This window comes from Letharia lupina (genome assembly GCF_014066315.1).
Source record: "Letharia lupina isolate WasteWater1 chromosome Unknown contig_18, whole genome shotgun sequence".
Taxonomy (NCBI): Eukaryota; Fungi; Ascomycota; class Lecanoromycetes; order Lecanorales; family Parmeliaceae; genus Letharia; species Letharia lupina.
Genome location: NW_023502987.1, coordinates 55,397 through 70,353, shown reverse-complemented (window position 1 = coordinate 70,353; position 14,957 = coordinate 55,397). Strand labels below are relative to the sequence as shown.

Sequence of the window (14,957 nt, the reverse complement as noted above, 5' to 3'; positions counted from 1 at the left end):
GGATACATTCACGGCCACGGCTGGGAGTCGGTCTGTCTACCAGACAGAGAAGTTTTGACGCGAATGCAAGGCAGATATCTGGTTTCAAGGGAAGTAGCTGCCGGCGAGTCTGAGAGCCGGATCCACAGTTTCGAGTACTTAAGTGGGATGAGTCTTCTTTTCGAAGAACAAGGGCTTTCGATGCATGCTAATGGCGGAAGGGTGAAGATCTCTGGGAAGAAGAGCAAGATGGAGAGAGCGCTCGAGGGTTTTGGCCGGTGTATGATTACCAAACACGAAAGATCCTGCACGTGTCGGTTCTGGTACTCCAATTCTCCTGAGAGATTCAGGAGGTTCGTATTATAAAAGCCTTGTGGATGTACATGAATGGACACTGTTAGACTGTTTAGGCGAGAGTGGGGAATAAAGTGGGGAATAAAGTGCTTGACCGACAGTGTAGAGGGAAGAGGAGGTTCTTCGTGAGACTTGCATCTCGTCTATACCTACTCCATTCGGACTAGCGCGCAAGACTTGCGCTGGCGCGCTGGCGCGCTAGGAACTGCATTTGCCAACTCTTCTCTCACTCTGCACTGATGTGAAGAGGACACTTCCTTGTTGTCTCGTGTTGAGCCATCTTTAAACTCAGCTTTTGAGCGCGTCGCCGCCAGTATGCTCTCTCGTCTTCCACATGAAGTTCGCCTCAAGATCTTTCACCGTGTCTTTGCCCAGTCCGGGTGCCGAGAGGTCATCAGAGTGGAGGACACGGCAGAAGGGATCACATACAAATTTACCGACAAATACCATGAGCGCGATTACTCAGGGGTTGTTTCGTGCCTCGATGCTGCCGTCGTAGGATCGGGTGTTGCTGCCGCCGCTGCGGAAGCACTTTACCAGTCGAAAATCATGTTTGGTGTTGACGCCAAAGTGCTTTGTACTTTCCTCCAGAGCTGCCCTTTCTCGCTTGTAGTGGAGCCCGGCAAGTACATAAGGATGCTCCTTCTCTACATGGATGAAGATCCGAAGTTCATCGGGGACGGAGTAGATGGACAAGCTTTACGCAAGGCGGATTGGGTCGACTTGGTATCGGACGCCGGCAACGATAGAACTACAAGATCAGGAAACCGGACTCAGCTCATGCGACAGTGCTGGAGAGCTATTCTAAACATGCCTAAGTTGATACGCTTCGAATTCTGTATAATGCCTTCACGAGGCAAGGCTTCCGCGGACGACATTCAGCACTGGGAGATAAGGGACATCATTCCAATGCACTTCAGACTGTTCTGCAAGCACGTTGATACGTCGGTCTATTTCCGCACCTGGGAACTTTACCAAGAGCCGACAAGCAATGCATTCGAAAAATGGTACTACCAGACTATGCATGATAACGTTGATGATGATGGCTTTTACTCATCACACTTCGACCTCAGCGCGTGCATTCCCTATAGATGGAGCGAGCCAACATACCAAGATCGTGTTCAGGCTGATGACATGTTGGCGCATCGAGACCGTGGGACTCTTGCCCCCAAAGACCATGCAGTTCGCAACTATGATGCCTTGCATGAGCTATTGCACAGGTTGTGTGCTGACAAGAGTACTTTTATGATTCATTTATTCTGTGCAGAGATGTTCGCTAACCCAACTTAGATTATGAGTACACATGCAAGGGAAAAATCAAGCGAACGCGCAAGCATGCAGACGGTGAACAAACGATTGAGGCGGGCAGTCAGGCCAAACGCAGACCCCGATCCTCGTTCTTCGCGCCTTGAGATAGCTTGGGTGAAATTTTAAGACCACATCTACCAGGATTTCAGAATGTCTCACTTCCAGCCTTCCTTCTTTCCAGCGTGCGCACTAAAGTGGCACTGGACTTATCGGAGGCTGTGAAGGCACTCACCGGCACTGGCAAAACCGCCTGTCGGCTGGAAACAAAAAGAAGTTCACCGAAAACGTTCACATATATCGTAATAGGGTCGCTCATTTTCATTGCCTCAATGGCTGTTAGCGCCTAGCCGCCTTTAATTGTACCTGGTATTTCGAACGGAGCTACCTTCAACTTTGCTAACCTCCCTTTGACTTACCTTACATCCTCTATTTTCAGAAAGTTAAAGTCTTGCTCAATCTACTGGTGTGGTTAGAGCAGCCATTTCTGTAATAATACATGCATGAACATGTTCGACTGTGCTCATCAGCCGGTCTCTTCCCACACTAGACAATGTGCGATAGTCTTATCGTGAGCCCATCGGAGACTTCACCGCTGGCCCTTCTGAATACGTAGAGTTCGACTTTCATGTTCAGAGAAAGATGCTCCACTGCACACGATAACAGTAAATCTCCTGCACTTCCCAAAGTCAAACCATCATTGTGGTCGATCCGGCTTCCAACTGCAACGCATTGTAAGCCGCACTGCCGGCCGAAATCGCTGTCTCCCAAAACGCTGTCGCCGTCATGGAAGATCTGGTCTTCATGGACCAAAGCGCAGAGTTGCCCTCGACGCCCCTCTACTCTTGGTCGCTGTCCCAATACGACGTCTATATCGACATCGTGTCCACTCGCGTACAGTGAAGGGTTACCGCCTGCAGGCGACTGGGAAGATAATCAGTGGTGCCCCGGTCGCGTTCCAGCCCTGTTCCGGCAGACTCTCTTGGCGGCAGCGTTATCAAGGTAGAGTCAACTTTGCGCTTCGGGCGAGCTTGCCGCACGCTACGATTTTCAAGTCGTCTTTGGACGCGAGCGCTGGCGGTGCCGTGGTAGGAACTATGAGGTCGGATGTTTTGCTGTTGTCGGCCGGTCCTGAGGTTTGACGTTCGAATCTGGAACCAGCGACGCCCCTGGCCCTTCCGCAACTCGAGGTCGCCCCCACGTACGACGGTCTCCCGATGACGAGCAATGGAGTCTTCACCACAGCGCTGTCCGGAATGGGCCCGGCCGGCGGAAAGGGCCCGGAGCGAGCCTGTCTGGGCGATCAAAAGGATGAGGTTGACGTGATGCTGATCTTTGATACGCCTGGGCGGTCTACCTGAAGTATCGTTCGTTGATTAAAACGATGAGGATTTCGTCGCGGTGGACGGTGGCGAAGAAAAGGTTTGGTGAGGTTGATGTCGAGTTGAGAAGGGAAGGGGTCGTGATTGGGATTTGGAGGCTGAAGAAAGGTAGTCTCGGTTTGGCAAGCTTGTAGAAATTGGATTTTGCGAATTAATTGAAGTTTTCGAATCGTAGTTGTGTGCCTAGGAGCGACTTTCGTAGAGTCTTCTGGGTGCAATGCCGTTGGTCGAGCATCGTTGAGAAAGGGAATACCGTTTGTTCTGCATTTTGATGTGGTGTGAAATTTTCTGAATAGTGGGCTGAGTAAAGAGCGTTTATTTCATCATTCAGTGCACTAACAGTCTAGGTCGAGAAGCTTCCCCAGTCTAGGCTCGGTCGAGGCATTCCGCCAGCTTTCGACCTTTAACAAGTCACAGGCCGGTTCCCAAGCCTTACATTCATCATTGACGACGTGTACAAAACGCTACATGACCCATTGCTCTCATGTTGGCCCTAGGTCACCAAATTATAGACCTGAGGGCTTACAGGGAGAGAGTAGGAATGGGTCATTGCCTGTACTAGTACAATGGCCTTGCTGGAGAGAGCTGGGTTGCAACTGGTAGTCGGCATATCGAATGCGCATGAAAGCATTGATAAAGGAAAGAAGGTAGCGCAGATGTTGGTATTCATATTTGCACGAAAGCTTCAGGGGTGATGAACGGGGGAGGGGAAAGGTGGAAGGGAGAAAGAAAGGAAAATGTTTTGGGTGTTTCCTCTGTCCGATCCGTCTTCCTCGCCACCTTATTCTTCTGATTTACTCTCGCAGTCTTTCCTATTCAATCTCGAAGAGTCCATGTTTCCTGATGTGAGCGGAACTATCGACAGTTGTAGCGCGGTAGCCCCGAAGGCACGTTTCCCTGTTGAGCGTCTTTTGCTCAGATATTCCGAGGCTGGCGGACAGAAGAAGGTCATGGCTCTACGCTTTCTTGAATACCACTAGCTAATGCGCGAGTACAAGCAAGAATTATACGAAATGTATCCGCAATACCGGAGCATGAATCCCGTTCTGACAATCATCAGAACCCGCCCTTCTCTTGTGCCTTTTTTACCATCCCCATCGTGCCCTTTACCCACCCCATAGCTGTACTCGGCTTCCCCATGCTACCTTCCGCCTCCTTGCCATTCTGATCTCTCCACACTCCGTCATCTACACCAGCCTTCCCATACGTCGCCGTGTTTTGGTTACGTTCAATTCCTTCTCGCCACTTCCGACACATCTCCTCGCTATCGATCATGACGTTGATCTCCTGGCTGTGGTACCAGCTCTGTGTATCCTGGTTTCCGGATCCTTGGATACCGATGTGGCCGTCAGCGATGAGCAACTTCACATGGCAGCTGCGAGCCTTGAAATTGTGGTGGATTGGATGGTCTTGATCTTTGCCAACGTAGTAACAGACGTGAAGGAGCTTGCGCTCAGGCTCGCTGAGAGAGTCTACAAGTTTGCCGGCAAACATTTCGTTGGTACCGCCCTGGCCGGGCATGATCTCACCAGCGTCATTGTAGCCGAGGCAGACATAGTAGGTGATCTCGATGCCTCTCTTCAGAGCGGCGGTGAGAGCGGAATGGAGCTGGGTGGCGTTTAGATCTGGTGTCTGGATAAAGACGGAGGACCTTGCATTGCGAATGCAGGACAGCCAAGCTTCATTCTGAGGCACAAATACATTTCCGTTGTTGGGTTCTCCATAGGGAGGTCGAGAGACAAGTGCGATTGGGAAAGGCGTGGGAGTGGAAATAGGAATATATGGTGTGAACTCATCACCGTCGGGTATCTCTGGCGCCGTTGGGCCAATGGGCTTAGTGCATGCTAGGTTGAGCTGCCTGTTCGTGGCTTGAAGGCGTGACTCATTGGGCTTGGCCGAGTAGCATGATTGCATCCGAGTGATTTCACCCGCCATGTCCGAATCATAATGTGGGTCGCCGGGCATATGCTCTGGGAGCTGTGCCGCCTGACCGTCCAGAACAATTTGGTGTTGTTCTCGCGCAGGCTCTCGGTCTGTGAATAAGCCTTCGCTGGCTTGGTTGGTGGGAAGCCCGCCTGCGGTAGCAGGAGCATTAGCGCTTGGTGGTGGGGTCTTGAAAGCATTGCCCCATGTAACGAGGGCAGTGTCGTAGATGGAATCAACGATAGGGCCTTCAAAATGTGTCATCATTTCCACATTGTCGTTATCTTCCATGTTGTTGCTTTCGATAATGGCAACCTTCCTATCCACGACCATGAACTTCGCATGAAGAGTTCCGAGCAAAGGCTTGTGGAAGTTGATGACTTCAAAGTCGATATGCGGAATCTCTTCCGGCTTCGGCAGTTGGATTTTTTCACTGGTTTCCCTTAGCCCCCAATACTTTGGGAATTGCCTCATGCATAGAGAAAGCTTACCCTGAGTACACTTCTGGTTTGACTGGCTGGCGATTGTTGATGAACTGGGCAGCGCCGGCCTTATCATACATGACCTTGACGACCACGCGCTCACCGCGCTGACCAGCTCTCCTAGAAAGTTCCTTCAAGGCATCGCTTACCAGGTGAACGGCAACAGATGGCGACCAAGAGCAAGTGATCAAGAAGACTTCCCTCTCCGCCCTTACTATAAGATTGGACATGTGGCGGACGATATCAGCAAGTGGGGCAATGACGGTCAATGGCATGGTGCCGTAGCTGCCCATCAATGGCGGCGAGACCATGCCACCCAAGGCGTCCGCGTCGAGAGAAGATAGCACATCATTCCAAACTCTCAAGAAGAACTCACTTGGCGGCGAGGGACCCCATTTCCCACATTGCAGCGCTCGCTCGAGATCTGCAACTGAAGCAGAGGGCCGGTCGACTCCGGGGAAGTCATGCTTCGTAGCAGGCTTTGTGGTGCCATAGAGTCGTTTGGCGATTTCTGTAGGCGCCTCTGATGGGTTCTTGGCGAACTCGGAGCTCACAGTCGGCGTCTCTTGGCAAAGCTTGAATACGTGAGCGGAGACCATTGTCACGTTTCAGTAGGCGCGAAATGTATTTGAGAGATCCTATGGGCAGGATATACAATGTATAGACAAGGCTTCGCTCTCCGCAGTGAGCTGAAGCTGATAGGAGAAGGACAGGTGTATATTGAAGGGTTGATGGTATGAGTGAGCATAAAGCAACCAGATAGTGGGGGTTGCCTCAGTCCCTCAGACGTGCTAAGCTCGCTAGGCCTCTTCGAGTTAGCTTCCGTTTGCCAAGCCCCTTCAGTTTAGCACCTTCTGCTTCCTACGGAACCACATCCTTTTGCCTAGATAACGTGACTAAGGTAGATCTCCACTGATCCTTAAGGTACTATTCTTGGCGCTAGGACAATCGCAACTCCCTCACCGAACCAAGCAAGGGTGACTAGGTTCATCATCCCACATTCCTCATTCCACATGACAGGGGTCAGCACACCCCTCTCGCCGTCCAAAATGGTTAAGAAGCCGTCCTCTCGTGCTCAAGAGAATGGCTAGCCGGACCCTAGCCAGCCAGCCAGAATGGCCTCACGTCAACAGCAGCAACGACTTCCTCCTCCTTAACTCTCGCCATTTGTTTCTGCCCTCCGCCTATGTACCGTCGAGGATATCATTCGCCGTCGCCTCATGCGTATGCTCCGACACGTCCTCAAGCGTATCCGATAAACGCCGAGACCCCGGCAACATAGGGCGAAATCTGTTGCCTCTCGGCGTTTATCGGATACCCTAGCGCCTTCTACTCCTCCTGTCCGAAGCTCGAGTTTCATGGCTGTGTCGGAAGAGACGGAAAGACATTCAAGTCTCAATGGCAGCGGACTAGGGCATTGATGGCTCTTGGGTAGCAGCATGTGTAATTTGGTCTTCAAGATTTACGTGTATATCCTCCTGATCAAGATCCCTTTCCAAATCGCGTATTCCCGCCTCAAACACATATCCTCTCAGTGCACTATGCTTGAAATATTTTCCTCCACATCGACTGCTCCTGACAGCATAACGCAATCCAGTGTAGACGAAGCTCCTTATTGTGACCATGCCCGCCCTTTGAACAGCCTTTTTACTTCGGCATCTCTTCGTCAGAGTCCTTCAGATCGTCGACCGATGTCCGCATAGGCCTCACTCCCGAAGGAACCAAACCATCTCTTTTTGCATAGCCCATGGCTGATGTTCAAAGTTACTGACAAGAGTCTTCGACGGCAGAGTGGAGCTTGTAGGGGGCACCTTTCAGGTGAAATCGTCGCGGCGAGTGATATTCATAAACGAACAGGCTTTCTTGGATGTCATAGATGATTTCTACGCAGTAATGCACGTTGTCGGGAAGAGCATCAGGTCTTCACCGAAGAAGTAGAGAGTAGATGGTTGTGGAGCGTATGGGCCGAGGTAAGCGCCTTCTATCGATGATCTCGGAAGACATTTCGAAAGACCAAGAACTGGGTAAGCGAGGCATGAAGAGGTTTCTAATGCGACGAAGGAAGCAATGGAATTGAGGTATGTGGAAAGGATCGAGAACCCGGTTGGGCTGTATGCCTCGGTGAGGGTGCGGTCCGGTTATGGATAACCTTTTGCCGGTAGCTCCCGTGGTTAAGTTGCAACCAGCACCACCCTAGTTCCAGGGCCAGCAGCGCCAAGAATTAAAACAACAACAGTAAAGTAAGATTACCTTCTGAGAGCCGCAACTCTAAATCAGCCTTAAATCACCCGTCACTCTGAAGACCCTGAAGACCCTGAAGACCCTGAAATGGTGGCCTGGAGTCAATAAATTGATAATATATATATTTTATATCTCAGAAAACAGGGTTGAATACAAGTACAGCCTTTGACGGAAAACAGCGGGAACGATCTATCCTATTCCTCCATAATTAGTTGTTATGGTGGTGAGCCGCAGCACACCGATCACGCGGCAAACGATGGCACCACGGAGCCACTCCAGTGACGATGATCCTGGGAGAGGGCAGCCCAACGGCTGTCTACACGGAGCTCTTGCACTCTGCAACTTGGGAGCTGATTCTGGGGATGGGAAGAAGTAATAATCGCTGATGGCCCTGCAGATGATTTCCCTTGGATGATAGATGATGGATGCCGTTTGGAGCAATAGGTACGTAGAGCGGAGTAAACAAAATGTTCTATAATCGTTAAAACAATCCCGATTTTTAATTTCTCCGTTTCCCTATGTCTCGAAGCAGAATAACACTAACACCATTGTGACCATTAACCTGACTGCTGGCCTTCGAAAACCAGCCCTTACGCGTCATGGGTTCCACCAACGGTACGCCTGGCTTACAAGCCAATGGCTGATCACTATCAAGTGCTGAATTGCTCGTAGAGATGCCTCAGTTTCCCTTCGCTCGCCACGAGAAATACAAATCACCCCAGGAGAATGAGAAATCGTGCCACAATGCTCCTGTATCCAAAGCCAAGCTCTTCGATAGAACCGACGTTTGGATGGTCTGGAAGCATAAAGACGTGTGCGAAGCGTTGGAGTCGAACAAGCCATCCGTCGTAAGCTCTAAGAAGCCGATCTACACTCAAGAATGTTGCTTCCTTTGATCGCTCATACCTTTCTAGGACCGTAGAACTCCTGGGAACCCCAAGATTCACGAAGGTGGCTGGAACGCTAAAGGTCAAAGACCTAATGTTGTGAACATGGATGACCCGGACCACAAGAAGCAAAGGCGAGAGATGGTCTCTAGACTTTCGCGCAGATCTAACCATATCGCAACTCGAAAACATGCTTGAGAGCTCATTCATAACCGAAGCTGTCGCCAAGATGCGTCCGATGTTGTAGATCAATCAGATTCTTGATGAAATGATCAAGAAGGAACGGTTCATTTTGGTTGAGGAATGCACAACACGAGTACCCACCCAAGTGACCCTAAGCAATTTTCAAATCGGCCAATAGCGCCCGAGACGACCCGAGAGAGCTCCCTGACCATTTGTAAAGATAATATACCGAGTGCTTGACGTTTCGGAAGATGATATCGGTTCTTTGACTCATCACAGCGAGGTCCGCACTGGTACAAGCCGAAAGGCCCAGAGTTCCACCAGGTAAGTCCTTATACCCTCAGCTGGGAAGTCTTCAGAGACTGGTAGCCCTACAAACAGCAATTTAAAGAAGTATATGCACAAGCTGGTAGAGAAGAGGATCCAGAAACTCCAAGATGATCTTGTCAGCAAGCTTGCGACGGAGCAGGTAAGTCTATAGCCTTCAAGAAGTTCCAATTCTTATCTTGTAGACTAACATCAGCCTAACAGTTTATAGTATAATAATGGAAACCCTCCAGAGAAAATATGTCTCCAACCTCGCCTTCTTAGTCTATGTGGCCCGTAATGCCGCCCTGATTAAATCTATCGCTCTGGTATGCCCAACCGCCCTGTCTCATAGCAGATGAATGTCTCGACTTATAACCTTCCGGTTTTAGGGTGTTCTCACACTCTTCTTATATCCAGAAGAGCTCGAAGAGCTCAAGGGAGATCCCTCACTTGCAAAGAATGTGGTGAATGAGTGCCTTCGTTACCAGACGGCATCTGCATTGAACAGTCGCCGCGCTGCGCTAGAAGATACTACCATTGGCGGCAAAGTGCGTCTTACTAGCGACCACCCAGGAATTCCTAGACTCACTGATTCCGCAGCACACCAAGAAATGCGATGGCGTAGTCTGCTCCGTTCGGTCCGCAGACCGCGACGAAGACCCTTACGAGAACACCAACATACTCGGTGTCCACCGGAAGCATGTCACGCGAGATACAGTCGGGGTCGGCTATGGCCCACATCGCTGTCAGGGAGAATAGCTTTCGCGCGACGAGTTGGAGATCGTGTTCGGTATGTAACCTGACTTCAGTCAATCTACTCAATGTGAAATGATATGCTGATTCGCGCTGTATGCACAGCGACTCTTTTCCCAAGGCTTCCGAACCTGAGACATGCGAAGGACCCATCAGAGCTGCCGTACACGCCGTCAACGATGAATGTTGAAGTCACGGAGCTGCCAGTGACCTTGTAAAGTTTGGAAGTATGATCGGTGCTTTTGTCCAGCTAAGACGAGGGACCCTCTACCATCTATTTTAGAATTTTATCGAAAAAGACTCAGGGAGCTTGGCGTTCACACGTGCTTCAATTCGGATGAGGGCACTTTGAGTGAACGAAGAAGCAATGCCTAACTCTCAGGAGTCTGTCTTGCGGTACTGTGTAGAAAAGAATCTTTGACTTCACACCCGAGTACTTCAAATCCTCTTCTGTGCCTCATTTTTGATACTATATCCACTTAGAGCATCTTTAAATATATGCACGACGCGATTTTTTTCCTGACTTGAATCCTCGTCGATATGCGTTCCGCGCATCCATGCGCTTGTGTAGGTAACCGACCCCGTCCTATCAATAACTTTCGACTGTGAGCGCTTATCGAACAATGGGTGAGGATGTTAATTGTCGCAAAATTTAGATTGAGCAACCGTTCATCAACCACCCTTGGTGTTTAACAGGTTGAACAATGTTTCCGTTTATGTTTTACATAGGCTGTATCTCTCCATTTCTAACCTCTGTTACTCTTACACTCACTCTGCCACCTTTCCAAGACCTCACAAGCTCTCTACTATTAGCGTCACCGATAAATGAGACATTCCAGAGGCCTGCATCGCCCCCGCATGATCTTCCAGCTCTGATATCGAACTTCTCATTCGATGCGGACAATTCAGCTCCCGTCTGTAACGGTAATCTTCTCGGCTTCGACATGAACAGATACAGCTGTCTCCAAGCCTTTAACACGATTCCAACCATCCGTCAACCTTTGACTTTCGGCGATAGGTCAAATGGGACTTTTAATGTCCAACTCCCTCGTCGCTTCAGTGGTCGTGAGTGTATTGCGCTTTCTTGGCAGCAACAGTATATCTCGTGGTTAATCTAACTTAATACAAACTAACTCTGTTTCAACTCCAAAAGCGGACGCTACCTGCGTTATCGATATCTTTCATAAAGACGGTGTTATATCGGACATTGCTTCTTACCAACAGATCTCAAGGGCGGCAGAGAGCTTGTACGGTGTTTGTGTCGTGAGAGGAGGCACGCGCACCCAAGGTGGCTGGATAAGAGATATAGGTATGTCGCACCTTGACTCTCTGTTCGTACCCTGTGTTATGGAGTCATCATGCGGCCTGGGGCCATCAGTCAACGATATCTAGTACCTTAGTCATCCGATGCTGGGCACGCATGGTGCCTTTTGTCTAGCAGTCCACTACCAAGATTGAGATTGATCATCTGACCAAGTACTTACGAAGGGCGGCAAAAAAACCTGGTGATAGTACTGAGTCTCTACGAACCCTCCGTCGCATGTTTTGGTCAGCAATTCGCTATGAGAGATCCTGCCCAGATCTCGCAAAAGCTGTTGTCTATAATCCCTGTCAACACCGAACGCCAGATATTTGGTCCAGAAGGAGAATCTGGGGTACAGGTGGAGGTGCCAGTCACATACAACTGGCCTCCCGGCCCCTGTGAGTCCAATCCCGTTAAGAGCGTTCGCCATCTTCACACCTTCGCGTTTGCTCCAGGGCCAGCTGTGTCGCTGACGTAACATAGCGCGCTGGGCTATCGGCGCGAGCTTAAAAGTCGATGTAGAACATCGTAATCGTGTCGATGCTCGCTGGTTTGATGTATGGGCTGGTGCCGTGGCCGTGACTGCTATATGCACGCTTCGAGGGTATGCCGGCATCTCTGGCCTGCCAAGCGGGCTTAGAGTGACTTTGAAGGCGGCGCCGGGTCCCAGGGTACAGAATGAGACTGATACCTCTTAAGGCATCGGCTACAGATGGCGGATGGCGGATGGTGGGTGGCGTACGACAGATTGGGTCTGGAGAGCTGAGGGTCGCTAGTTGCACGCATCAAATTACGAGTATGCATTACTTGGCTTAGATAGATGCATCTACCCTTACACCACTCGCTCTCTTTGATCGAACTGTAATAGGTGGCACAAATATCTTGTTGGTACCCGCCTCGGGACTTGTTATCTTATTGGCCATAGTAGTCTGCGTAGCAACTTTCCAGTTTCAGTTGTAATAGATAACGCTCTTGAGTGGAGATGCTTGCGCTAGCAGAAGGAATATCTATAAGCGAATCATCCTCTAGAGGTGCCTTACGGTGCCGGGTTGGAGACAGTGGAGCCAGCTGACAGCGACCATATGAGAGACTAGGAAATTTATCCGATTGCGATCATCGACGTTTAAGATGTTACTCAAATGGCTTTTCAGCAGAACTGGCGGGTACATGGTTCTAACATGGGTCCTCTGTTCCCCTCTAGTAGACCCACTACTAATGTTAAGATCGTTGTTTACCAACCTCTCCAAGATCTTCCAGCAAACGAATCCTCAGACCAGCTGAGTTGTCAACTCCTGTGGTATTTGAATCTATAGTGATCGTGTTACCGTCCATCTTGATCTATCTTTCCACCTTGCTGGGCAGACCTTCTGGGCTTGCAAGCTGGTTTTCAAAGGTCAAAATCGCATCTCTTCCGACCTCTGAGACAGGAAAGAGCGCTTAACAGAGGCACCGAGTATAGACCGACAATTATGGGGCGTGAGCGAAAGTCATTGCAGGTGTTATGGGAGCAATTGGCTGATGTCACTGGAGCCTACTCATCCGCCTAATTTCGAAAACCCGTAGAGGCCCGAAATGTCTCGCGAAGGTGCAGATTAGGCCGTTCATCATACTAAATCGGCGGACAGACTCAGGCTCGCCGATTCCGGGGATCATTGGCTTGGGCAAGGCTCAACTAGCGTCACGAATTATGTATGCTCTATTAACTTCGATCTCACCATGCAATTCGATAGCTCAGTCATGAAGTAGTCGTCTGCCTGTCGTGGCCAAGGACCTGAAATTTGCATGTCCTTTTACTGAGTTGATTGACCATTTATGGACACATTCGTGCTTCTGGAAAGGGAATGCAGTACTTAGACTGTGAGTAGAGCAAGATTCGACAAGGGAGATCTCAACCAGTGGTTTTATATCAATATAATCACCGTGCTAATATGTTGAGCGTTGTTACTATTTCTATGAATTCGCATAGCGGCCTGAATCGAATACTTTCATATCCAACTACCTTTCGTTGAAGGAGCGGCCGACCGCAGTCTCCACTGGTCCAGAAAGCTTGCGTTTACTGGCAACGTCTCTGTAGCGACGGGTTTCCAATTCCAACAAAGAAGGATAACCTGCCGTCCTCATGACACTAAAGAACCGACAGGATTGTCAAAGAAAAAGATGAGTCTCGTTGCTGGGAAAAGGTGAGTAATATCAATATGCAGAACAGACACATCAGGTGGGAAGTCTGGCTACTGCAGCACTGTAGACCGACCATTGCCGTTCAAAAAGGCCAAAAAAAATCATCAGAAGAGGTGTTAAGGCGTCTGATCGCGCCACGCATTGTGAGGGGTAGCAATTGCCTCTTGGCCATAGGTCTTATGGCAAAGCCTGACATAGCTAGCCTTTTTGCTGAGATAGACTGAATAATCAATCATACTTACACACCACGGAACTCATCAGCTCTTAGCTCGTTCCTTGCCAAAAGGCCTGATTCATACCATCAAAATAATACAAGCGAATCATCGTGAATGATTTTTCGCATCGATGTTGGTTTTCAGAAATGCAGAAAGTAGACCAAATAGATTTTTTGAACCAACGCTACCGACTGGACTTCGGAATTGATCGCGGGCGAGTCAAGGCCGAACATATCCATGAAACAACTCGAAAGAGTGGACAGTTCGAAGCTATTCGAGCTCTCTTGGTTACCTGCAGCATGTGCTGAAGAAGCGAACATGCACTTACTCCACGCCATTCGGTCGTGCTCGGGGATTCTCGTCCGGACTACGCCGATGATCAATCAGAAATCAGAAAGAATTCATTAGCGCCACGCCGATGATGAACATGACCTTGCGATTCCTCTCGCTATTTCCACACGGATCATTGAGGCGAAGAACGTGGGGCCAGTGGTGGCGCTGGGCTTAGCAAGAATTCTCAACCATCTAGAGCTTATCTGGACTCATAGCGCATGAGAAATTCGTGAGGACTGTTAATAAGGGAGGAGTGTCAATAAGGAGCGCTGACTGCCAAGCTTGGAATGTTTGGGGCGAAGAGGGCAAAGGTTGGACGGGTGCTGACGGATCACGACGACGATTTTCGGACCTTCCGTCGTAGCTGCAGTCCAGTGCATCCTCATGATTGACATAGCACGGTGCATAACGTCGAATACTATTGGATAATGTGTGCATTCAATGGTCTCATATCATGTAGAATAGTTATTCTATTGTCATGTTCTATGAAGTATGTAGGAAGGATGGAGGTGGACTACCTATCTATGGTGTGAAGCCCACGCTAAGGCTATTTGCCACCATAAGGCTATTTGCCACCATGAGGAGTAGTCACAACACCTATTTGGAACTTAGTAGCGTAGCCATGCTGGCCTCCTATTGGCTGATTCCAACAAATACTAACTCCAACCAACGAGTTAATTGACAAGCACCAGGTGTGGACAGAAGTCTGAACACCGAGGTTTACCCGGCTACTGCACGCATTTAGAGAAAACTGAGAATCTATTATATATATTTCTTTATTATATCACTATAATATCGACTTAATATATTTACTATCTATTTCTACTAGCTATTAATATCGCTAAGATATTTCAACGATATAAGCCTAAATCTCATATATAAAAATCTTTTTAAATTTCTCGAAAATAATTTATAACAACTTTGTTAGAAGACAATGTGACTATGTCATAATTTGGGTGTGGTGTAAAAGATGTTTATTATTCTATGTGCCTATAGGGTAGATATGTGCGGTGCTAAGCTACGCTAGGCCCAATTAAGTAGTAGCTCTAAAGGAGGTCTTAACGTACCGTGACAATATGCCCGCAAAGAATGAAAAAAAAAATATGTCCTCGTGGCTGTATTCTGGATAG

The 14,957-nt window shown here is 49.1% G+C and overlaps 4 protein-coding genes across 4 annotated transcripts; 3 read left to right on the top strand and 1 right to left on the bottom strand.

Annotated features, from left to right (window-relative positions):
• Positions 1-648: 648 nt before the first annotated feature.
• HO133_003537 (uncharacterized protein) lies at positions 649-1,745 on the top strand (the record flags this gene model as incomplete). The annotated part of the gene is made up of 2 exons (XM_037294459.1): positions 649-1,570; positions 1,624-1,745. The coding sequence occupies 2 exons, from the start codon at positions 649-651 to the stop codon at positions 1,743-1,745; spliced, it is 1,044 nt and encodes a 347-aa protein (XP_037149147.1).
• A 2,331-nt stretch (positions 1,746-4,076) lies between these two features.
• HO133_003536 (uncharacterized protein) lies at positions 4,077-6,024 on the bottom strand (the record flags this gene model as incomplete). Its single annotated transcript, XM_037294458.1, has 2 exons — positions 4,077-5,376; positions 5,435-6,024. 2 exons carry the CDS (start codon positions 6,022-6,024, stop codon positions 4,077-4,079), a joined length of 1,890 nt encoding a protein of 629 aa, XP_037149146.1.
• Positions 6,025-8,340: 2,316 nt separating this feature from the next.
• On the top strand, positions 8,341-9,804 carry HO133_003535 (uncharacterized protein; the record flags this gene model as incomplete). The annotated part of the gene is made up of 6 exons (XM_037294457.1): positions 8,341-8,514; positions 8,581-8,697; positions 9,016-9,060; positions 9,089-9,205; positions 9,435-9,593; positions 9,619-9,804. The coding sequence occupies 6 exons, from the start codon at positions 8,341-8,343 to the stop codon at positions 9,802-9,804; spliced, it is 798 nt and encodes a 265-aa protein (XP_037149145.1).
• Positions 9,805-10,742: 938 nt separating this feature from the next.
• Positions 10,743-11,799, top strand: HO133_003534 (uncharacterized protein; the record flags this gene model as incomplete). The annotated part of the gene is made up of 4 exons (XM_037294456.1): positions 10,743-10,863; positions 10,952-11,107; positions 11,287-11,499; positions 11,585-11,799. The coding sequence occupies 4 exons, from the start codon at positions 10,743-10,745 to the stop codon at positions 11,797-11,799; spliced, it is 705 nt and encodes a 234-aa protein (XP_037149144.1).
• Between the last annotated feature and the right edge of the window lie 3,158 nt (positions 11,800-14,957).